This window comes from Bos javanicus, chromosome 18 (genome assembly GCF_032452875.1).
Source record: "Bos javanicus breed banteng chromosome 18, ARS-OSU_banteng_1.0, whole genome shotgun sequence".
In the NCBI taxonomy this organism is placed as follows: domain Eukaryota; kingdom Metazoa; phylum Chordata; class Mammalia; order Artiodactyla; family Bovidae; genus Bos; species Bos javanicus.
In genome coordinates, this window is record NC_083885.1 from 35,436,008 (window position 1) to 35,462,038 (window position 26,031).

A 26,031-nucleotide genomic window follows, 5' to 3' on the forward strand; every position below is an offset into this window, starting at 1 on the left:
GTTGCTGATTGATGCCCACCGAGTTCTCTCTTTTGCCAGTGCATCAAGGTTTGCCAATGCTTGCCCTCTGAAGGTTACTATAACATTCTTTGGTCTACCCCTAGTATATCGCCCACATACTTGATCAGTCCTGGTTCCTGTTGAGCCTCTCTGGTCACCAGTCACTGTTTCTGGAGCTGTCTCTGTCTCACTCACCACTTCCTAAGCCTCCCTCCAACCCTTCCCATCAGGAATCTGAGAGATGAGAGATGACACAGGTGTGTGCACACATATGGTGTGTATTTGTGTGCAGTGACTAATTCCAGTCCATTCTTTCTCACACAAGGATGATCCTGTTTGACAGATATTTTGTGCAGATTCTATAGTCTAGAAGATAGAAGACACAGGCTGGAAGGTTTTGTTTCTTTTTTTAGCCTTCTCCAGATGAAGCAGCAGGTACTCTTTAAAAATGAATACAAATGTGGCCATTTGATTTACTGAAGCTAGTGAAATCATCACCAGAACTGTTTCCAACTTAGTCAGTGACTCAAGGATATTTGTGAGCTATTTCTGTCTCAGTGTATGGGAGCTCAATAGCCATCGCCAAAACAACAGATGTTTATATTTTCAAAGACCTAAAATAAAAATTTGAGTATTTTGAATACTTTTCTTCAAAGATAAACTATGTAATTATTTTGACAAACCTACCATAGAATTTTTGGATTTTTAACTCAAGCTACTCAAGCTATATATGGGTTTTAAGTTTCTAAAAACTAAAGAACTCAAATAAAAACCCAAAATATCTATTTAGAGTCAGTTCAGGATTCACCATCATCTCAGTTTGACCGAAAAATAGATACGTTTTCCTGTTTTGCTTTTCTTCAATCCCCAAATGAATTTTTATCAGTTATACAGACTTGCCCAGAGGAAGAAAATTCACAATCCCTGTGGCATACTGAATGTGAAGTGAAAGTTGCTCGGTTATGTCCGAATCTTTGAGACCCCATGGACTACACAGTCCAAGGAATTCTCCAGGCCAAAATACTAGAGTGGGTAGCCATTCCCTTCTCCAGAAGCATATTGAATAAGGCCTCCCAAAGATGTCTAGGTCCTAATGTCCAGAACCTGTAAAATACGCTACTTTGCATGGCAATAAAGATTTTGCAGAAGTGATTAAGTCAAGGCTCTTGAAATGGGGAGATGATCCTGGATTATCTGGGATGGGGAAAGTACAGTAATGCAGTTACAAGGATACATGTAAGAGAGAGGCAGGGGCATCAAGTCAGAAAAGGTGATGTGATGGTGGCAGCGGAGAGAGAACAGAAGATGCCATTACACTGCTGGCTTTGAAGATGAAGGTAGGGGGCCATCAGTCAAGGTATGTAAGTGGGCTCCAGAATCTAGAAAAGGCAAGGAAGTAGATCCTCCCCAACAGCCTCCAGAAAGACTACCACCCTGCTGACACCTGGGTTTCAGGACTTTTGTCCTCTAGAACTGTAAAAGGATTATTTTAATCCACTACTATTGTAACAGCAACAACAGGAAACTAATACAGTCCGCTATGGCTTGCCTGGAAAATCCCATGGACAGAGGAGCATGGTAGGCTCCTACAGTCCATGGGGTCGCAAAGAGTCAGACACGACTGAGCGCCTTCACTCACTCACTCACTCACGGCTACAGAAGTTTCTGAGCGTTTGGAATTATCAGTGCAGAGAAGCAACACCTCAGCTACTTGTCTCCTGCTCTTCAAAGCGCTATGAAGTTAAAAGCTTTTCAAAGAAGATCACAGGGCTGTAATGTATCTTCAATAGAAGCTATCATTTCATAGCCAATATTTTTTCCAAACACCATTAAGAGCTTGCATGTGTGTGTGTCTGTGTATGTGTAAGATGTGTATGAATGCATGGGAAAGGGTTTTTAACTTGGGTTAAAAACAGAATATGAGTATATGGCTCATTTAGTAACAGTGGCTGCAGCAGCAGCAGTTTGGTTTAAGACCACTGTGCTACTTTTCCATCTTCTGGAAAGAACAAACATCATCTAACTGTTATCACTTAGTTAAGAGAGGCCTGTTCCATGGAACTGACAAATAAGGGTGGTGGGTGGTGTGAAAGGAGCAGAGAAGATACATCTAAGTAAATCAACGAGCAAACAAGAAAACACCTGGTAGAAAAAAAATGCTCTGAAAAAAACTGAGCCAGACGATAAGCTGGAAGTGGGAGTGGGGATGAGGAGTGACCCCTGAGCAGAGGTCAGCTTGACGAGAGTATCAGAAGGAAGAACTTTCGAGGTAAGAGGAATGAGTTCAGCATGTCTGAGAAACAGAAAGGCAGCCAGGAGGGCTGGAGCTGAGTGAGACTGAGGAAAGACTGGGAGTGGAGTCAACAGGGTTTGCTGAATGTGGGCGCTGACAGCGTGAGGGGAAGTGAAGATGACTCCCAGGTTTCTGTTCTGGGCAAATGGGTGGATGGTGGTACCACTCACTAAAAGATGGAGAAGATGGACAGAAGGAAGAGATCTTCAGGACACGTTAAATTTGACATGTCTTATTAGACATCAAAGCAGCTGGGTGGCAATACAAGGCAGGTGAGATGACTGTCACTCGTCCCAGATGTGGTAAGGTTGCCATGGGGAACACTCACTAAACAAACAGTGGTGTGGACAGAAAACTTAAAGTGAAGTCACTGGAGGATTTTCCTGTGCGCTATCCTCATACAATGGCTTTCTGTTTTCCTTTGAGAGAAAAATTCAGGCTAGTCAAGGACTAGAAAGGGCAGAACAAACACAAGAGAAAAGTACCAGAGGCCCAAATAGATGAGGACATGTTAAAGGGCACAAAGTCACTCGAAATGGACTCAGTCACCCCCACCCTCAATGGACCTTCCCCCTAGGGCTTGAGAAGCTGTGCAGCAGACAGAAGGGCTCCCCAGGAAGTGCTAGTGGTGAAGAACCTGCGTGCCAGTGCAGGAGACGTAAGAGACATGGGTTCAATCCCTGGATCAGGATTGCACGTGCGCACACATACACACACACACACACACCAGACAGAAGCTGGACTGCACACACGCAGACACACATACAGACACACACACACAACAGAAGCTGGTACTACAAGGCCATTCTTGAGGTATCGGGCAGACAGAAGAAAAACTGTGAGGCCAAGGCCTAAATGCTGTTACACGTTCTGCAGTGACTCTGGTTTTTGCTGTCAGTCTCAGGCTAAGGTACTAAGGAGAGGGGATCTGGCCTCTGTTAGAAAGAGACACTGCTGTCCTGGATGCCAGGGTAGCTCATGTGGCCTGAAGGGCCTCTGCGGTCTGCTCTCGCACACAGCACTGTCCCTTCTCAGGTGGCAGACCCCGGGCCATCACTCACCTTCTCAGACCTTGGTTCCCTTCTCTACAAAATCAGGGGGAGCAATTAAACATCATTGTCAAAGGGCCCTAGGTATCTACTTACAAGAACACTCCAAGAGTCCAAACCAATCATAAAGTATGGTAATCCCCATCTGAAGGCTGAGGAAACTGAGGCACTGAGAGGCTCCACAAAGGCCTATGGTCTTATAGATTATACTCTCAGAGGCTTGGATCTCCTATCTTCCTTTTTTTGGCGGGGGGGTGGAGAGGGGCGCTGTATGATGCAGCATGTGGGACCTTTAGTTCTGCAACTGGGGATGGAACCCACACCCGCCCCCCTCAGTGGAAGCATGGAGTCTTAGCCACCCACTGAACTGCTAGGGAGGGCCTCTGGTCTCTTCTTTTCTGAGAGACTTTCAAGTAGGCTCCAAGCAGGTACCCACGAGAGTGAAGGTGAAGCCTCCTCCTTCCTGGGATGGTCCCCGATCCAATCACAGGGAAGAGGAAGATGCTCTGAAGACCAGACTGGGCTCCATCAGCACAAACTGCAGGGAACCCCAGGTTTCTGGAGCCTAGGCTCAGCCACCTGACCAGCGCTACTCCCTGTAGGTGACTGGCTGGGTTCTGTCAACTTTTACGAAGGGACTGGGCACCAGCAGACTGGGCACCACGCTGCTGGCACCCAGCCCCCAAGGCTGTGGGAACAAACAGCAGGATCGGGGAACAAGGAGTGCCAGGATATGTCTGCCAGCCCCCTTCACTGGGGGATAGCACTCCTTTTCTCAAGAGGTAGCTCCTCCCCTGTGTCAACCCTAGGGCTCCAGTGGGGAATGCTAATCCTAGGGAGCCTCCTCCCTGACCCAAGCTGGACTAGAAGGAGATCTTTCTGGAATTTCTGTACAAGGAAGCTGGGAGGAGAGTAGGCCTCAAAGCCCTGTGCTGCCATTGTTCCAACCTCATGTAGAAAGCCAGTTTGACAGACTAAATCTAATAAGCAGAAAGCAGACAAAAGACAGGCAGAGAGCCTGAAAGACTAAATCCCAGATGGCATTTGAGTCCCCAAGACTTTGCACCTCTCCTTGCCCTGCTTGAGGGCTGGCTGACCCAGCTGGTGAGAGATGGGATTCTCATCCTGGAAACAAAGTTCTCTGACTAAAGGGGCCACATCCAAGCATCTTTACGTTGCCTAACACGTGGCCCACAGTAGGTGCTCAAGAAATATCTGTTGAAATGGAAAGGGAAATGGGTTGAGGGCTGGCAGGACTCCTGAAGCACAAGTCCCTGGGGTCAGACCATGCTGACTGACACACCACCCAGGGGCCATGCTGGGCTCTACCAAGAGTTTGGTTATTGCGACTTTTCTTTTTAAGAAAAGCTAAGTAATTAGAGCAATCTGCCTGCATCATGCCCCTATTTGTATACATTAATGGTAAAGCCACTTCTGGACCCCCCAAAGAGGCTGCAGACCTGGCTCATCCCCTGGGAAAGTCCTTTAACTTTTCTGGGTTTCAGCTTCCTCACCTCTGAAGGAGGGCAGCTGATATAAGTGTCCCTGCCAGCTCTGGAAGAATCCATAGTTCTTAGTCCTCCTTCCCATTAGGAGGGTCTAGCAACCATGGTCTTTCCCTGACCTCTGCCTAGGTGAGTCTCCCCTGCAGCCCTATCAACCTCAGCTCCGGGACAGACCTCCCCCCACCCCCCATTCCTGCCCCGGAGCCAAAGTCAGCCACTTTCTAAGTGTGGACCCTGGCAGTCACCCCTCCCTGGGTGGGCCTGGTGTGAGGCTGGGGTGATGAGACCAGGAATGAGGGTTATCACCCTCACCACAGGGCTAGAGCCAGCTGTCTCAGAGGATAGCAGGCTGTGAGGGCCAGAAGAGAATGAGGGAGCTCAACTGCCCTTCAGGGAAACAGCTCCAGGGGCTTGGGGACGACGAATGCTGGTGCTGCACAATAGGGACAGCACTATGACAGTGAGTGCCACCCAACTAACCATTCTTCCCTCTCCAAAAGGAAAGAACTCTGTCCCTCCCACAGAGAATGGATGGGTCGCCAGGCTGGCACCCACACAGAAAAGCCTATCCCTGCCACGTCAGACACCTACCAGATGCCGGTGATGCAAGGAGAAGCCACGCCACATTCAGGCCAGAAGGCACAAGGCCCCAAGCGTCCCGTTCTGATGCTCTGGCACCACCCACTTCCCTCTCCATCATTACCGGAGAGGAATTCCCAATCAGAGAGGTACGGGGGTGGCTGAGGACAAGGCTCATCATCTCGGCACTCCCAGATGCCATCCCTGGTTACAGTGACCTCGAGGTGGGCAACTCCCTCTAGGGGTGCCAGGAACTCCAGCGTGACTGCTCCAAGAGCCCCTCCGCCTGCCACTCCCATCTGCCAGGATATGTCGAGGGCTCAATCCCAGGGGAACTAGGAAGGGAGGGGACGCCTACTGCTGCATGGAGAGATTTCCACATCATCACCACATTAGCACCGAAGTGGGGAGTGGGGCTGGTGCTGTGCCTGCCTACCAGACTCTAGTCCTGGCCCACAAATGACCAACACACAGGCTCCAGCCCAGACCTCATAAACCAGCCTGAGCGATAGCCCCTAGGGCACCAAATCAGCCCTCTCTCCCCAACAAACAGATCCTGATCATCACTGGACTTTGAGATCAGGAAGCCTTGGGTCTGAATCCCAATTCTGTCACTTCTTAGCCCTCTGAGTTCCCCTGGCTGAACCCTTTCTGGGTTGACAATGGACATGGAAAACCAGCCTGCAGGAGGCACTCCCTGGCAAGCTTCCCTGCCCCCTCTCTCTTTACCACCAGCTCCCTGGTCAAGCCTGGGCACTTCACACTTCCTCTTTCTCCTGCCTTGAGGGAGTGAGCAGAAATGGAGCCAGCTTTCCTAACTCATAGCCCACCAAGGCAGCACCAGGCCGGCTCCACTCTTACTGGTCCCCGGCTTCCTGGGTAGGTCACCTGGCCCTCAGAGCACTTGGCCATGCTACTCGTAGGGTTGGCTACCGAGGGAAGGCGCTGGGCTGGCTTGGCCAGGGTGCTTCTGAAACCTGGGGTTGCTGTGGGGGGAGCACAAATGTCTTAGGAGATCCCCTGGCAGAGCTGCTTCTCAAGCATGGTCACTCACTCAGGGTCAGCCATCCCCGGAAATCCATCAGATAATTGTTCTTCCGATAACCTCAAATATCTTAAAAAATCTGATGGGGCCCGTAGCCTGGAGCAGGTCAACAACGGATAATGGGAAAGCGAAAGAGATTTTCTCATTCAGCAAACTCTGTGAGGGTAGCATCAGAGAAGCCTCATCACAGTGCTCACAAGACTGTTACCCCAAGCTCTAGGAACCTTAACATCAAGAACAGGACCAACACAAGCCTCAGGTGATGACTCTGACAGCTCCAGACTAAAGGGGCCAGAGGGGCCCTGGAGGGTCTTGTCTTTACGGTGGCTCAACACGAAGACCAAGGCAAAGCAGGCAGGAGGAAAGGCTGTCTCTGCAGACAGCTGTGACTCTAGGAGTCTGTCCTCGTAGGGGCACCCAGGCCCTCCACTGAGGTAGATCTAGGTGTCAGCTGAAGCCCTGGGCAGGCTGAGTGACTATGCAGCCAGCACCTGCATGTGAACGGGCCTTCCATGGGTCGTATCTACCCTCAGAAACAGATACCCAATCACCAGGAGAGGTGCAGGGACAGCCAGGATAGGTGGGTCTAGACAGGACATGGCTCAAGTGGCATGGGGAACATTTGGCAGGGCTACCTGCCCACACCTCAGGCTCCCAGAGGACAAGCCAGGTCTCTCATCCATGCTGAATCAGGCTAAGGAAAGGGGTGACCGTCTCCCCCTAAGCTGAGGCGCAACCTCAGCTCCCTGGCCTTGGTATCTCTCCTCTGGGGTTGGGTTTGGCTTGCCCTTCTTGCCACTAAGCTCCTCCCAAACATCTGGGCAAAGTCACTGGACAGATGACCCGTGGTAAAGTAAGCGCCTGTGACGTCCTGCACCTGCTGCCAGATCCTGAGAAGTGGGCATGGGTAAAAGCCTTCCCCAAAGAAGGCCCAGTGTGACACTGTACTACTTCCAGGAGCCCTACATCCAGACTTCTTCGACCCAGTGCTAAGGAGGCAGCAAGAGGTTGACCAGTAACTGGTCCCACTCAGCTCTTCCCTCATGTGGCCCCGGTCTCCAGCCACGATAGACGACACTTGATAATCTCTGTTTTCAGAGACTGACAAACTCAGGTTTCAGAACTGGCTCTTCTGCTGTTGATGAAACCTTTTGTCTCAAAGGACTTAACTTGCCCTGAAAAACACAGCCTTCAATCCAGAATTTTTACTTCTGTGCTACAGAGAGGTGGCAGCTAGTATCTGGAAGAAGAGCAGGGCACTGTAGACTAGAAATCCCCAGGCCCAGGAATAACTTACTTGTTACTTAGTTGAGGGAAGAAAGGCCCATGCAAAAGGACCACGGGTTTAACTGGCCACGGGGCCAAGGGCATCGCCGGCCCAGGCAAGGGCTGCAGGGAAACAGAGGGCTCTGACACAGAACAAGCTCCACAGGAGGGACTGAGGAAGGCCCTGCAGCACCAACACCATTAACTCCAGTGAACCACCAGGAGTTTAGACCACCCTCTGCCTGGACCGCCCAGTGGAAGCTATTGCCAGAGCTCCAAGGTCCCTAGGTTTCTCTCCCTCCACTCCCGCCGGGGTCATTTCCCAAGGATACCTCAAAGACGGAACAGAATAAGAAAGGCAGCAAGGGGACGAGACACACCCAGCACAGAAACCCCAACCTATCTTCCCACAGCCCTGGTCCTGGGAGCTACTCCAGTGGCTTCAGGGGGCCCCCCTGGCTGTCCTCCTTCCCCAGGCCAGGCTGCCTCGAGGCACCCAGAGGCATGAACACAGGACCAGCACCCTCCAGCTTCTTCGCTTCACCAGCCTCAAGGGATACTCGCTGGGGAGGCTTGCATGGTGTCTACCATCAAGCCCAGGTTCTTGAGGCCTGTTCCCAGGGGCATTGCTGGCATTAGGAGGGGTATCCCAGATGCCCAGGGGCACCCTGATGATTCAACCCACCCAGTGGGAGAGATGTATGACTTCCCCACGGAAGGGACTGAGCAGCCCCAGGGCAGACCCCTGGGAAATAATGCAGATCCTGGGGTAAAACATGCTCCAAAGACAGGTGGTTATCAATGGTGAATCCGAAGGGGGCTCATGAGCTGTGGGGAACAAGGATCTCAGCCCACATGGAGGGAGACAGAAGGAGCCCCCCATGTGGTGGGTACAGACAAACAGCATTTATAGCCTACTGAAAACCCACCTCTGTGCCACCTGCACAAAGCCACTTGCTATTGCTACCTGCTCTGAGCGGACACCTTCCCCTGTGTATCTTCAGGAGCACAGAGAGGAAGGATGTCCAGCACTCTGTTATTTGTTGCTGTACCCTAGCACCTGCCCTCAGGAACCTGACATGGACCCTCATTGGTCTGTCCTGATCTCTGCTATCTGCTGCTGCTTTCCCATGGCACACGCAGATATGAAATATCAGCGGTGTGCAGAAGGTGTCCCGCCCAGGAGAAGCAGGGACGAAACACTCCCAGGGGTGTGCTTAGATAGCCCACTCTGATAGCCCACTGATAGCCCACTCTGAGTAAGGAATGGGCGTAGTAAGGTCAGCTCCAGGGAGAGGAAAAGATGCTCACTGGAACCCGAGGATAGTGTGGAACAAGCAGACAGTCCCTCCGCCACCCCCCTCCTCTTGCACTACGCCCTCTCCTCTCACCCCCACCAAGTCCTGGCTGCCAGGTACCACCTGCTTCAGGAGATACACCCCCATCCCCAACTCCCAGCTGCGGTTCTTCCAGTTGCTTCTTTTCCAACATTTCAAGGAAAGGATGCCCCAGTGGGCCTGGGCTCTCCTTTGAGGGATTGTAATGATGAAGGTAATAGATGCTACCCCAAGAGAACATCTGCCTCCTCCACAGAAACGGCAAGGAGGAAATGATTAGTTGTCCAGCTTGCTGCAGACGAGGCTGCCTAGTAACACAGCCTAGTCTCCCCGGCCCTGTCTGAGGTACGAGACACAGAAGGAAGATCTGTCCTAGCCTAGCCCCCTTCAAAGCACCTGAGCCTGGGAGGAGCCCAAATCCCCTCTACCCACGCCCCTGACTTTCTTCCTGCTTCTCCAACCCAGGGATCCCAGCCCACATGCTCTGCTGCCAGCTCAACAACGGAAGGGTGGGGCCACAGGTACACTCACCTGCCCACAGACCATCCTGACTGGCTTCAAAACCATTTAGCCAAGAGTTCTGAGAGTCTTTTTTTGGCCACACCTGTTCCTTGGTTCACACTTAAGGAGGCCAAAAACACCTTACAAAAGATAAACATCAAAACTTCGACATCTTCCATCAGAAACCTTTGACTATACAAGCTACAACATGCCCATATGTTCCTGGGAAAAGACTGAACACCAGGCCTCATTCGAGAGGCGCTCTCTGTTTACCACCTGCTCCCAGGGCCAAATGAGACCCCAGGGTGGCTACCCTCTACCCCCCGACAGCCTCAGAGGCAAACATGTCCTCCCTGAGCTAGTACAGGAAAACCTGTAAGAAAACACTGAAAACATCAACATCCTGACTTTGGTTGCTATCCATCTTCATTCTCTATAATTCAACTCCAGCTAATGCACTAAACATATCTACTTAAATACAGAAAACACAACACTGGAGAGAAAATGTCGTTTAGAGTACACCTAACTCCACTCTGATGCACAAACACCCATTAAAGAATTTTAAATGTATACGTACTTTCTTCCTCAGACAGGAAAAAAATCGATAACAATAAGCTAACACTTGTGAATCCCCTTTTCCTGTGTCAGGCACTGTTCTAAGCACTTTAAGCACTCAATCCCCATAATCATCCCATATATGAGTTAAGTACTAGTATCACGTCCCATTTACATATGAGGAAACTGAGACCCAGAGCAGTTAGGTGACTTGCTCCAGGAAACACAGCTGCCAGGATACAAATACAGCATGACTCCGGAGTCATGTTCTCAGCCATTGAGCTACACTGATCCAGAAGCCAACCACAACCCGAGGGTTGGCTTCCTCACATGAGCAAAAGAGAGCCAGTAGCTGGTTCAACCATACTGAGCCCCGACACACAGGAAAGGGTAGACAGTCAACCCCCATGCACAATCAGTGCCACGACAGGGCAGTGCAGGGAGGCTGAGCTCCAGATGAAGGCTTCTAGCCCAAGACAGGCTGCAGGCCAGGGGGACTTGACTCAACAATGGTTCCAGAACCACACTTGGCTTACTGCGCCAGTGCATTGAGGCAAAGCCCAGGGAGATTCAGAAATGGCCTGCTCCCACAGCCTAAGGACATCTGTCTCACTCTGGGAAAGCTGCTATAAAAAGATGTGACCCAGTCCCAAGGAGTTCACAATCCAGAAAGGATACTGGGAAAATGGGAAGGAATCACATGGAGCAAGGTGGTGTCACCAGAGATGCAATTAGGGCTGAAGGGATCGGGAAGACTGCACGAAAGCTCACAAGCAAGGAGGACACCTCCAGGGCAAGGAGGACATCAGCCAAGGGGCAGAGAAGGAAATGTTTGCAGGGTGTTTGGGGTCCCACACAGACCTGCTGGTATGCAGCGTGTGTGGAGGGTAAAGGCAGCAGAAAGAGGTGAGCAGGGCCCACAACACCTGTGTCTGATGGAAACAGGGGGGTGTCAGAGGTCCAAAGCAGGCAAGGGACAGAGTGTACAAGGGGAACAGAGAACAGAGGCCCAAGGCAGAGAGATTAATCAGGAGGCCATGAAAACAGCCCAGTGGAGAAGCTATAGAGGCTGGAGGTGCAGTGGAGGAAGAATAGAGAGGAAGGCCAGATTAAAGAGATGCTTAAGAGCAGTAGAACCATGGGATGAGGGAAAAGGAGGAAGGATCCTACTTAGGGGCCAGGGTGGACAGTGACTGTCAACAGAGACTGGGAACACATGAGGATCTGCGTTTTGCAGGAAGATAAACCTCACTCTGGGGCAAGCAGGTTCACTGTCTACTAGACCTTAAGCAAAACGCTGAGGATTCTGGAAGTGCAATCTGCTCAGAGTGGAGAAAGGAGTGAGTTGTACACTCTTGCCTGGAGGGCCCTTCAGCTGCCCCTTCATTAAACTTTCAGGACCTGGCAAAGCACCATCAACCATTCAGGGGCCACAGAGAGTCTGCTGGGTCCCTCAACGAAGGAGAAAATTGCCTCCACCGTCTCCATACCCACGTCACCCAGCTATTATAAGTTCTAATCAAGAATAAGACCCAGATGGGAATGCCCTGGAAATCCAGTGGTTAGAACTCGTGGTAAGTGCTTTCACTGCAATGGCCTAGGTTTGATCCCTGGTCTGGGAAAAGAGATCCCACATGCTGCACAGTCCAGACAAAAGAAAAGAATGAAAGAGACTCCCATGGTGGTCTAAAGGCTGAGACTCCACGCTCCCAATGCAGGGGGCCTGGGTTCGATCCCTGGTCAGGGAACTGGATCCCACATGCCTCAACTAAGACTTCATAGGCTGGATCCCACATGCTGCAAGGAAGACCTGGGGCAGCCAGACCAATAAAAATAAATATAAAAGAATAAAAGAAAAGACAGTCTAGTGTGCGCGCATGTGTGTGCACACACACACACACACACACACACAGAGGACTACTACTCAGCCATGAAAAAGAACAAAATAATGCCATTTGCAGCATGAGATCATCATGCTAAGTGAAGTCAGAAAGACAAACATCATATGACATGACCTAAATGTGGAATCTAAAATATGACACAAATGAGTTTATTTACAAAATAGAAACAGATTCACAGACATAAAGAACAAACTTTCAATTACCAAAGGGGAAAGGAGGGATAAGGGAAGGGATAAATTAGGACTTTGGGACTAGGAAATACAAACTACTACATATAAAATAAACACGGTCCTACTGTATAGCACAAGGATTTATATTTAATATCTTATAATAAATCATAATAAGAAAGAATATGAAAAAAGAAAAAAAAAAGACAACCTAAATAAGGGGGAAAAATGGCAAATCATGTCACTGACAAGAAACTTATATCCTGAACATATAAAGAACTCTTACAACTCAATAATAAAAAGATTAATAACCCAACTTAAAAACAGTCAAGTCACATTGTGTGGCAAAAAAAAAAAAAAAAAAAGCAGAAGATATTTAATAGATGTTTCTCCAAGGAAGATAGATAAATGGTCACTAAGCACACGAAGAGAGGTTTGATATTACTAGTCAGGGAAATGAAATGAAAAGCACAATGAGACACCACTTCATACCCACTGGGGCTGCTGTTTGTAAATGGCCCAGTCGTGTCTGACTCTTTGCAACTCCATGGACTGTAGCCCGCCAGGCTTCTCTGTCCATGTAATTTTCCAGGCAAGAATACTGGAGTGGGGTTGCCGTTTCCTACTCCAGGGGATCTTCTCGACTCAGGGATCAAACCCAAGTTTCTTGTGTCTCCTGCACTGGCAGGCATTCTTTACCATGAGCACCACCTGGGAAGCCTCATACCCAATAGGGTGGCTGTAATCAAAAAGTCTGGACAAGGCAATGGCACCCCACTCCAGTACTCTTGCCTGGAAAATCCCATGGACGGAGGAGCCTGGTAGGCTATAGTCCACGGGGCCGCTAAGAGTCGGACACAACTGAGTGACTTCACTTTCACTTTTCATTTTCATGCACTGGAGAAGGAAATGGCAACCCACTCCAGTGTTCTTGCCTGGAGAATCCCAGGGACAGAGGAGCATGGTGGGCTTCCGTCTACTGGGTCACACAGAGTCAGACACGACTGATGCGACTTAGCAGCAGCAATCAAAAAGTCAGATAATTACAAGTGTTGGCAAAGATATGGAGAAATCAACCCTTATACACAGGCTAATGGGAATGTAAATGGGGCAGCCACCATGGCAATCAGTGGTAGTTCCTCAAATGACTAAACAGTATTACCATATGACCCAGCATTTCTACACCTACGTATACTCAAGAGAAATAAAAACACATGTCTGCGCAACAGCTTGTATACAAGTGTTTATAAAAGCATCAATTATAACAGCCAAAATACAGAAACGATCCAAATGACCATCAACAGATGCATGGATAAGCAAAATGTGATATGTCCATACAACAGAGTATTATTCTACCAGAGGAAGGAATGAAGCTCTGATATATACTACAGTGTAGATGAACCTCGAAAACATTATGCTAACTGAAAGAAGCCAGTCACAAAAGGCCACATATTATGTATAATGATTCCATTGGTATGAAATCTCCAGAACAGGAAAAGTTCATGGAGACAGAAAGTATATCAGTGGTTTCCAGAGGCCAGAAGGAGGGAAAATCCAGGAATGACTATTAATGGGTATGGAGTTTTTATACGGGATGGTGAAAATAATCTGGAATTAGATAGTAGTGATGGTAGCACAACTTTGTAACTATACTAAAACCATCGAATTGTATACTTCAGAGGAGTGAATTTTATTGGATGTTAATTATATCTCAATTTAAAACTACACAGAAAAATGAGACTGATAACAGTAATTGTTCTTTTTTACTAATTAACAAAATGGATTCAATTAATCTAAAAGATCAATCATGAAAATGTTTTTAGGTTCTGATAATAGTAATCACAGTCATTTTCCTATAAATTAAGAGAACCAGATGGGCAAAGCAGAATACACTAAAAGCAATGCCACTGGAAACAAGCTGCTACTTGAACCAGCTAACAAGAGAGGAAGAGGACACAAAAAATGTGTCCCCAAAGAGCAACTGGCACTGATAAATTATTCTAAACTTGCAAACAGAAAATAATCTACATATACAGCAACGAAAATAAGGAACCCCTCCCAAAGACCTAGTAGGATTCTTCTCAAATAAACCAGATACATTGAGTTACCTCAGTATACACTCATAGGCATTTATAAATTTAACTGTCCACTTCTAATGAAATGTTTCCAGTTCAATATTTTAGGACAAGGAAAGGAAGTTTTTGGGTTTTTTTTTATTAAACCATAATCTACCACCTCCTGAAGCTCCCTGGCATGCCTGAGCTCTTACAGTTCCTACTGCCCAAGATCCCTGGTCTAGCCTTGACCCCATCTAGAAGGCCTCCTCTAAATTAGGTACTCCTGAACTAGCAAATCTGATTGCATCTTGCCTCTGCTTAAAACACTCCTGCAACTCAGCCATAAAAAAAGAACAAAATAATGCCATTTGCAGCACCACAGATGAACCAAAAGACTGTCATACTGAGTGAAGTAAGTTAGACACAGAAAGATAAACATCATGTTACCACTTATATATGGAATCTAAAAAAAAAAAAAAAAAGAGTATGGACTTCGCTGGTGGTCCAGTGGTTAAGACTCTGCATTCCCAATGCAGGGAACACAGGTTCAATCCCTGAGCGGGGAACTAAGATCCCACATTCCACACGGATGCCAAAAAAGGGGTCGGGGAATAAAGCAATAAAATACAAAGGATACAAATGAATTCATTTACAAAACAGAAGTAAAGTCACAGACAGAAAACAAACTTATGGTTACTAGGTGATAAGGCGGGGGAGGGATAAATTGGGAGACTGGGACTAACTACTGTACACGACTATATGTATAATAGATAAATAATAAGAACCTGCTGTGGGAAGGGGGTTCAGGAGGGAGGGGACTCATGTATGCTTATGGCCGATTCATGCTGCTGCTGCTGCTGCCAAGTCGCTTCAGTCGTGTCCGACTCTGCACGACCCCATAGACGGCAGCCCACCAGGCTCCCCTGTCCCTGGGATTCTCTAGGCAAGAACACTGGAGTGGGTTGCCATTTCCTTCTCCAAGGCATGAAAGTGAAAAGTGAAAGTCGCTCAGTCATGACCGACTCTTAGCGACCTCACGGACTGCAGCCTACCAGGCTTCCCCATCCATGGGATTTTCCAGGCAGGAGTACTGGAGTGGGGTGCCATTGCCTTCTCCATGATTCATGCTGGTGTACGGCAAAAACCACCACAATACTGTAAAGTAATTATCCTCCAATTAAAATAATTAAAAAAAAAAAAAACAACTTGCTGTGTAGCACAGGGAACTCTACTCGGTACTCTGTAATGGCCTATATGGGAAAAGAATCTTAAAAAAAAAAGAGTGGCTGTACGTACAACTGATTCACTGTGCTATACACCTGAAACTAACACACCATTGTAAATCAAGTACACTGCAAAAAAAAAACAAAAAACAACAGTCCTGCAGCCCCCACTGCTTATATACATAAAAGTCTAGGCCCCTTGCCATAGTAATAAGACTCTTCCCTCAACTAGCTCATCCTGACTGTTCCCAGGAAACCATCCCATCACAGCAGACAACTTAAGAGACCCACTCACAGGCCCCATAGAATCACTGCCCAAAACCAACTGGCAAACTCCTACTGCTGCTGCTGCTACTGCTGCTAAGTCGCTTCAGTAGTGTCCGACTCTGTACGACCCCATAGACGGAAGCCCACCAGGCTCCCCTGTCCCTGGGAATCTCCAGGCAAGAACACTGGAGTGCGTTGCCATTTCCTTCTCCAATGCATGAAAATGAAAAGTGAAAGGGAAGTCGCTCAGTTCTGTCTGACTCTTAGCGACCCCATGGACTGCAGCCTACCAGGCTCTGCCATCCATGGGATTTTCCAGGCAACCAGGGTGAGACAGCGCTTCACACTGTTGCACAACCATAATCATCCCTACCACCACCCTCCACTAAGTACACCTGAATCTATCAAGAGATACATCACCCCTCTAACATCTCATCTGGAGTTAACACCAAAGTCTGAAATTCTAGACACAGCTAAGGCCACCACCATCGCTCCCCTCCCACCAACCATACATCTAAATGGTCCAAATAGCCTTCATCTCAACCAATGGCCTCTTAGAAATGAGAAGAATCTGGCAGGAAGGTTTTAACTACTATCATCCTCCATCTCTCACTTCACCACCAAAATACATGCAAGTAATTTCAGGTATAACCATTTTTGAATGATGATTCTTCTGGTTTTGGAGAACATATGCTCATCACATACACACACACACACACACACACACACATACACACACACACAAAGTGACCCCAGAAAATGGAAAGCACTAAAGGGGATTCCGATCTTCCAAACACAGCACTGAGGTGAACAGTGGCAGGCCCCCATCATTCCTGAGCAGTGAGGGGGTGTCTCCCCTCTGTCCCTACATCTGTCCTGTGCTAGGTCTGCCCAGCCACTCAGCCAGTCCTACATCCAGGAAAGCCAGAGGCATCCATCATTCCTAGGGTGCATCCCTACCTAGATGCAACCTGATTCCTAGTTTCCACCTTACGGAACAATCAGGGAGATGATCAGATATGGCAGGAAGGAAAACCCTCAGGAGCTGGCAGGCAGAGTGAAAACGAAGACAGGTGCCATATGCATAGAACACAGAGGCTCCTTTCTCTTGCCAAAAGACAGATGCACCAGTGAGGTTGTAAACAAGGCGCTAGCCCTCCTGATGTGTTAGTGTGGGAACTAACACCTTATCCACTGTCCCCAAGCCCCTTCTCCCTAGTCACCTCCAGCGCCCAGGCAGTCTGACTTCACAACAACATTGCATTACAATGTCAAAGCATGTGACCCTCAGCTAACCTCTAAGCAGCCCAGAGGGGTCAAAAGCCCCATCTTATGAACAAGACAAAGAGACTAAGTCAGCTCCACACGGCTCCATCTCAAGAGTTTCAGGTCAGTTCAGCATCCCTTGAACCCCTTCTAACCTCATATGCTCCACTCCCTGGATCCTGAAGCCTTTGGCCATGTGAAAACGGTTCTTACTAAAGAAGGATGAATGTGTGGAACCCAGAACACCATGCTTTGCACATGGTAAAAGACCACATCCCGAGACCAGCTAAAAGACAGGCATGAGGACTTCTTGATGAAGGGGCTTTCGGTTATTTTAATTTTATTTATTTATTTTAAAACAGATAACATATTCACAAGAAAGAATATTTGAAAGCTTCAAAAGGGAAAAATTTTCTTCCCAGTCCTCTTCCCAGTCACCCTGATTTGAGGGACAGCCGATATTTTAAGTTTTTCTTTAACTTTCCAAAGATATTCTATGCATGTACAAACAGATATAGTGATGCACATTTTCCCCCTTTTTTTTAAAACATTTGGTAACATAATATACATTGTTTTATGCCTTATACTTTTTACTTAATAATACATCCCAGAGATTACTCCAAAGCAGTACCTGAAGAGGCTCCTCATTCTTTTCATGGCTGCACAGCATTCCTTCACAGAGATTAACAAAAATTCATTTAACCAGTGTTCAGAATTGCTTAAAGTCCCACTCAATAACAGATTATAGTAGTTATTTTTGTGTAATGAACCTATAAAAGCCTCTTTTCTCTGCAACCAAAGCCATGCAAAGGTTCAAGAGCACATTTAGTGCAAGACAAAGGTTAAGAATCAGTTTACCCTTGACGGGAAATTATCTTTCTAAGCTCCCTGTTCACAAAGAGGCAGAGCTATGACCACTGTAGATATATCTAGTCGGCCAAGGCTAGAATAACAAACATCACAGCTGCACGCTGCACAAAGAGGCCAAACATGCCACACACATTCTGATTAATACTAAACGCCACTTTTGCTCAGATTGAAGCCAATTTTTTTTAAAAGTCAGATTCCTGACAATTGTAATGCATCCTGAGCAAGTCAAGATTTCTAGTGCTTGAAAGGAGTCAATTAGGAAAAAAAAGCCTGAGTGATATTAAACACAGACTGGAAAAAAACTGGAAGGTTTAAGTGGTGTTCCCTCTTTGGAAAAAGCCAGCTGCCTTCTTTGTGTCAGAGGCACAAAAAGCAGAGAGGGCCTAGGCAAAACATGGGGACTCTGCCTGCCTACCTGACAGAGTCAGGGTAGTGTGCACCTTGTCACTTAGGCCACTCAAGCCAACAAATGAATTTGGGACCATCTTCTAGAATCCACTAGCTTCTGGTAGAGGCTTTTGTCCTCTCAACTGTGCCTAGCCCAGGCCTGGGCATGAGCTGCTGGGCAGAAAACAACTGAAAGGGCGCCTGGGTGGTTGAGGAGGCCCACCGGCAGGGCCCAGAGTGCTCCTTTATAAATCTGAGGTTGCTGACTGTAAGCTGAAGTGTCACGCACATCCTATTTATTAAGATACTGCCTCAACTGTCTTCCACGTGGGAGGTCCCTTAAGGCTTTGGCCATTAACATGGTAAAGTGAAAACAGGACCTAGGTTGATGGCAGCCTTCCTCTCCAAAATGCCAGAGTCCCAGACTGGTCAAGCAAAGGCCAATGGGAGTGAGGGCTACTGAGGCGTATCCCCACAGGGAGCAAGCTCAGGTCGCTTGGTTCTGACTGTAAACAGTTCAAATTCCATGAACGACAATCACTTGCCAGTTCATTTTTGGAATGGAAGCCCATGCCATCCCGGCCCAGTGGCTACCTTTTAGGATCCTCCACCCAATGGCTTGGCTTGGCGGGTAGGCAGCCAGCAAACAAAGTCCTCTCCAGCCTGCTGGCTGCCACCATGATTCTCATCACAGAATGGATCAAGAGACCAGGACAAATGTTCTCTTAGCCAGTGACTCACCAGGAAGTCTGTTCATGTTGACGCCTTGAGCTGAGAGTCCTATTCCCATGTACCTTTGAAAAAGCACACACACAAACATTTTGGTTAACAAATGGGTTACGCATCTCCCTTCTCAAATATTTCTTGGTAAAAGAAAAACAGGAAAAGCAATGAAGGCAGAGACTCCTTTAACACACTAGTGGATCTTGGAGAACCTTTGTATTTTGATTTTCTAATGGAAATCTCTCAATGCCTTAAGCAGCTGGAAAAACAGGAGGCAGTGTCTACAACCAGGAATCACTGGCTTCAGTTTCAGAGCAAAGTTTCCTGGAATCACTGCTTCCCGTCCTTTGGCTTCTGGCTCCCAGCTAAGGCAGTGGAATCTATTCCCAAGAAGTACCTAAAGTAAGTAGTTCAATCCTACGGAGTGTTTGGCAGAATAATGCAAGTTTAAGCCACAGGCACAAGCCACTCTTCAGCAAGAACCAAGACATGGAAAAAGTACAGCCAGCTGGATCCATATAGAGTCATAAATACCCCTCATTACACAGGGTTTCTTCTCTTTTTTTTTTTTTTTTAGGGTTTCTTCTCTTGAGGTCTCCAAACTAACTACCCTGCCCCATACATTCACCAATGGCCTCTTTAATCATCCAAAGCTGAAGGTGACAGTGTGTGAGGCCACAGAGACCCACCCTCTACTCCTTCCACCCAGGAACCTAACCAACCAAGGCTGCCACAGCCAGGTGGGACCCGTGCTGGGCAACTCTGTCAAAGATATCTCAGTTGCACTCGTGAGAGGGAAGGTCAGAGAAGAGAATGAACAGGTTTTTTTAGTCTATATAGTTGTAGTATACAAAGACACAGTAAGGTATTTCCCCAAGAACTCAGAAACTAGAGAAACAAGTCACCACCATCTAAGTGTAAAATACTAGAAACCCACATACGATGCCTGCTGTTAACCACATATGAGCATCAACATGTGGCTGAGAAGATCACAACAGTAAAAACACCAACCAAGATGGCTAAGGTGTAACTTTTGGTTGCATAATAATGTGAATGTACTTAATGCCACTGAATTGTTCACTGAAAAATAATTAAAATGGTAAAATTTATGTGATGCGTATTTTACCACAATAAAAATGTTTTTCTCGTAAAGCAATCACATGGGGTTGCCTTATTTTGACCATTTCCAAGTAGCTGGAAATTACATTCCAACTGCTCCCTGTAGTAATTGTGCAAGGAACCACCTCACATACGTTTCTCCACCTTGGACTCTTCTCTTCCTCTTCTGGCATGTTCCACGAAACATATGGACCAGTATCCTAACACTACCAGAGTCCCCACCACATGGTGCTCCAGAATCTGCGAGCCTTCCATCTGCAGTAAACTGAATGCCCTTCTCTGACTGGCTGCAACAATGGGTGTTGGAGGAGAAGAAAGGAAGGGTCTAACCTACCCATTTTCCCCTGAAGCCAGCTTTCGCATCTTTGTGGGCAGAACCCATGAAAGACACCAATGAACACATGGCCCTAATAACTGGCCTGCAAGGGTTAGGGGAAAGGAGAGGGAAGGGAAGGGAGAAAAGGGGAAGGAACAACACTTTAAAGAAAGGCTTCTATGGTTCAAAGGATTTGAGACTCTCAAACTGCCTGCTACTTCTTGCCAAAAGGGGACCTTCGGCAACCATCAAGAGCAGAAGCTGTGTAAGCCTGCTGGCAGGATTCCCATTAGGCTAAAACCTGCACATTTTCCCAGAAAAATAGCAGCCCAAATAATCAGCTTCCTGACTTTACATGGAAGAGGCTGCCAAGAGTTGGTCTCCATTCCCTTTATGCCATCTCTGACCAAACAGCAAATGACCCTGACTGCCCTGCAGTCATCAATCAACATATACAAGTGCAATAGAGCCAGGAGTTTGGAGTTTTCCTAACTTGGATGCCAGGCCACTAATCCTGCCCTGTTTTAGAGCCCAACACCACATGCGATCCCACCCCTCACATTCAGCTTTCCTGACACTAAGATGAAGGCTTATGTGTTTGAAGCACATGTGCTTCCTGGGTGACCCCTGACTGCTTAGGGCTACAAATAGGGGAGGTCAAGGGTCATCCAGGGAATGTATGCTTGGCCACTAGCAACAGAGATCTGGTTCCACAACTTCCCAAGAGAACAGGGAACTACTAAGGCACATGTACTCAAACACAAGTTACTTAGGTCTCTCAACAGGAGAAGCCCCTTCCACCTCTGGCAGCTACCCCTCAACACCTTCCTATAGACGCTACCCCACAGCTGGGGCAGTGTTTACCACTTGAGAATCTTGAGAATCTGAGTAGGTAAGCTAAGGGTAGAGCACCCAGAAGAGACTGGTCTCCACACTTGAATGTCATGCCCCTGTGAGTGTCGTTGATACAGGGAGCAGCCCCACAGGACCCTAACTTGAAATGTTCATATGAGGTCAAGCTAAGTCAGAGTTCAAAGGGAATGAGTCCCAACTCTTCAAACACTGTGTGACATTAAGTCTTTCCAAAAGTATGATGTCCTAAAATTTCAAAAACATGCAGCCTTCTAGCAAGTATTCACACACTTGAAAACTGTTATCCAACCAGGTTAAGATAAGCAAAGAGGCAAAAAAAAACTATAAGGACACTAAAAAACACTGGATTGTACACTGTGAGTGAGCGGACTGTATGGTATATTACTTCTCAAAAACACTCAAACTAGGCATAAAAGGAAACAATCTTAACATAATTAAAGGTCTTATATGAGAAAACCACAGCTAATATTGTATTCAATGGTGAAAGTCTGAAGACTTTTCCTCTAATATCAGGAACAGGAAAGGTGCCTGCTTTCGCCACTTCTATTCAACAGAATATCAGAAGTTCTAGCTAGAGCAATTAGACAAGAGAAAGAAAGAAAAAGGCATCCAAATTGGAAAGGAATGGGTAAAACTATCTCTGTTCACAGATGACATGATTCTATACATAGAAAATTCTACATTCCACAAAAAACTGTTAGAACAAACAAATTCAGCAAAGTTTCAGATATAAAAACAACACACAGAAAACAGCTGTGTTTCAACATACTAATACTGAACAATCAAAAAAGGAAAAGAGAAAATAATTCCATTTACAATAGCATCGAAAGAATAAAATACTTAGGAATTAACTTTGCCAAGAAGGCAAAAAGCTTATACACTAAAACCCCTAAAATGTTGCTGAAATTTAAAAATACACAAATAGTGAGCTCCTTGGCAGTCCAGTGACCAGTAGGACTTAGCACTTTTGCTGCAGGGGGGCTGGGTTCAATCCCTAGTTGGGGAACTAAGATCCCACAGGCACATGGCATGGCCGAAAAATACATTTTTTAATTTAAGTAAATAAATAAACATAAAAAGACACAAATGGAAAAACATCTGCCCATACATGGATTGGAAGACAATATTGTTATGATGTCAATACCATCCAAAGCAATACACAGAATCAATGAGGGTGTTAAAAAAAAAGTTAGAATCATATTTTTTTATTTCAAAACTTACAAGAAAGCTACAATAATCAAAACAGTGTTGGTACTGGCATAAAGATAGTATGGTGGATGACTACAACCCTAGAGTCCAGTTCGTCCACTGGAGGCCCTTCGAGTACTATGATCCGGTAAAGGAAAGCAGGCCATCCTTGAAGGCCTGGATCTCGGGACATCTAAAGAGGAATGCCTGTTTTACATGGAATTACCAAGGAAAAAGGAGGTGAGCATTTGCTTCCTTCTTGGTAAAAGGTCAGGCAATGCTAGGAACACTCACAGACACAGGCTGCCATGGTCTCCTGGGAGGCAAAATGGGCTCTCGCCCCCCAAGCCAGTGACTAGAATAGACAGAGCTTAGCTCCCCGACAGTTCATATGTCCACCAGGGCTTTCTTTTCAAGCAGCAGGATACATCTGAGGAGCTTGCAGGAAAAGTTATTTACCTTATAAAACAACTGAAAGTAAGCTAAACCCATCTGGAGACTATCATGTGTCTATCACATTAGACACAGTAAGTATAGAGAGACAACCGACAAGCTACCTGGCAGGGAGGCCATCGGTCGGCATCCACCTTAGTCTCTATCCTTTCCTGCAAAAAAACACGTGAGCCTGAAGAGTGACTCTGCCTCTCTGTCAGGCTCTAAAAGAGGGCGCCAAGTGGCCCTGCTTGGGCCAAGCTGGGTGGGGATCCACCGGAGAGCAGGACAGAGCAGGCGCGGTGGCAGCAGTGGCCCTTGCAGACCACTGCCAGGTCCGCCCTGGGGTGGCAGAGGTAAACTGGGGCCCTGCAAGATGACTAGCCTTGAGAATGGACTGGTGGCCTCCGGGGCCTGTGCTGCCCCCCACCCGCTCTGCTGACTCTCCCACAAAAGCAACAGCCCACTGGATCCACTGCAGTCATGCGGAGAGTTTTGAGAACACTCCAGGCGGCTTGCATTCTTCTCCTTTCTCTTTAGTTTTCCAGATTTTCTACAATTAACATAAATTACTTTGAGAGTCATGAAAAAATCATTTTCAAGAGCCAGCTGATGGCTGCACACTGAGGAGGTTGCTGGCTCTCAGCCATCAGACTCTCTCTGGGCTGTCCCAGCGCAACATTTCAATACCAGGGAGACACAGTGGGGGACTGGGCCTTCGTGTCAGCTTCTCGGTATTCTTATTTCCCTTAACCTTGACAGGAGAGCGGAAGCTGCATGTGAAGAGCACACTCGCAGAAACAGCCTAAAAGGGTCCAACTCCATGCTCAGCAGAGGAGCTGGGGTTCTGGCTCACACGGCCCCTGGTGCATCCTAAGCACCTCAGAGAGCACACCCTCGGGAGACCCCGCGGACACAGTGACACAGCCTCAGCACAGCTCTCACCGACTGGAGATTTTTCCATGACCCAGGCCAGCCTGGGGGCGGACAGAGGACAGGACCTTAGAAAGCAGGCCTCTGGACTCTCACACCCTCTGGAGATGTACAACAAGGCCTGGAGGGAGGAGACCACCCTTTGCTGTAAGCCCCCACCCAGACAGGAAAGACAGCTTGGAGTACTCCATCCAAGGAACCTCTTTGGCAACAAGTCTGATATTCCCTTCCTGCCTCCTGAAGAGAAGCACACGAGGATTCTAAAGTGACAGGGACACTTGGCAGCTGGGCTCCAGAGACAACACCTCAGACTCTGAAGCCTGGCCTCAGACACTCCAGCCTAACTCAGGACTATGAGTCTTGGATTTCGCCCCACAGCTCAGGTTCCCCGTCAGAAAAAGACAGGTTGGACTAACAGTCTCCTAAGAGCTTTCCTAGCTCTCACCTAGAGACTTCAGCTCTGGGCCGAATAATGTTTGGGTACTGTTCCAAGTGTGCTGAACCCAGATGCAAGCTCAAAATGGTAGAGACCCTGGAGCAGTGATCAAAAGCCAACAAGAAAAGACACCAAAAGAAAAGGAAATTATAGATCAATACACCTTCTGAATGGAGATGCACAAAATTTCAACAAAACTATAGCAAACCAAATTCAACAACATTAAAAGGATTAATACCACAACCAAAGGGGATTTATGCCAGGAAGTCACAGGCAATTTAACATAAGAAAATCAATGAATATAATAAACCACATTAACAGAACGAAGTGGGGAAAAAAAAAACCACACGATCATCTCAATTGATAGAAAAAGCATCTGAAAAATCCAACACCCTTTGATAAAAACACTCAGAAAACTAGGAACAAAAGGGAACTTCTTCAGTATGATAAATGGCATTTAGGAAAAATTCACAGCCAACATACCCAATGGTGAAAGACTGAAAACTTTTACCCTAAGATGAGGAGCAACAAAAGGAGTCGACGTTTCACCACTGCTATTCAACACTGTACTAGAAGTTCTATTCAGATTGATTAGACAAGAAAAGAAAATAAAAGGTAAAAATTGGAAAGGAATAAGTAAAACTATTTCTATTTGCAGAGGACATGACCCTACCTATAGAAAATTCTGTATAGAGAGAATCCCAAATGATGTACAGGAAGCTTACTAGAGTTAATACATACCCAAATTGAAGGATACAAAATCAACACACAAAAAGCAGCTGTGTTTCTATATACTAACACTGAACACTTAAAGGAGAAAATTAAGACAACAATTCTATTTACAATAGCATCTAAAATCAAAAAAACAAACAAAACCCTCAGGAATAAATTTAACCAAGGAGGTGAAAATGCTTGTACATGAAAAATTATAGAACATTGCTGAAAGAAATTAAAGAAGACAAAAATAAATGGAAAGACATCCTGTGTTCATGGACTGGAAGACTTCATATTGTAGATGGAAAGTGTTGTTAATACGTTCTAAGTTGGTCTACAGATTCAGCACAATCCCTGCCAAAATTCCAACAGTCTTTTTTGTAGAAGTGGAAAAGAGAACCCTCAAAATCCATACAGACTTGCTAGGGACCCCAAGTAGCTAAAACAATCTTAAAGAAAGAGCAAAGTTAAAAGATTTGTTTCCTGATTTCAAAACTCACTGTAGAACTAGGGTAACCGAAACAGTGCGGCACTGGCACAGGCAGACACGTAGGCTAGTAGGAGAGAACTGAAAGTCCGCAAGTGCATTTACACAGCCAAATCACTTCCAACAAGGGTGCCAAGTCCATTCAATGGGGGAAGAGGAGTCTCCTCAAAAATTGGTGCTGAGACAACTGGATGTCTACTTCATAGCTTGTATAAAAATTAACTCAAAACAGATCAATGATCTTAATATAAGAGCTAAACAAAAAAACACTTAAAAGATTCATGACTGTGGTTTAGGCAATGGATTCTTAGACACGACACCAAAAGAAAAAACAGATGAATTGGACTTCATCAAAATTAAAACTTTTATGCATCAAAGGTCATTATCAAGAAAGTGAAGAGAGAATTCTCTGGCGGTCCAGTGCTTAGGACTTCACACTTCCAATGCAGGGAGCACGGGTCTGATCCCTGGTTGGGGAACTAAGATCTCACAAGCTGTGCAGGAAGGTTAAAAAACAAAGAGTGAAAAGACAACTTGGAAAT

At 46.7% G+C, this 26,031-nt stretch overlaps 1 protein-coding gene across 1 annotated transcript in view; it reads right to left on the minus strand.

The window, feature by feature from the left end:
• The window catches only part of RANBP10 (RAN binding protein 10), a 60,887-nt gene that overhangs the window by 20,952 nt on the left and 13,904 nt on the right, over positions 1 to 26,031 (minus strand). Inside the window, exon 3 of the mRNA XM_061387605.1 lies at positions 19,010 to 19,062. Coding sequence (XP_061243589.1) covers positions 19,010 to 19,062 — 53 coding nt within the window. The remainder of the gene's footprint in view (positions 1 to 19,009; positions 19,063 to 26,031) is intronic.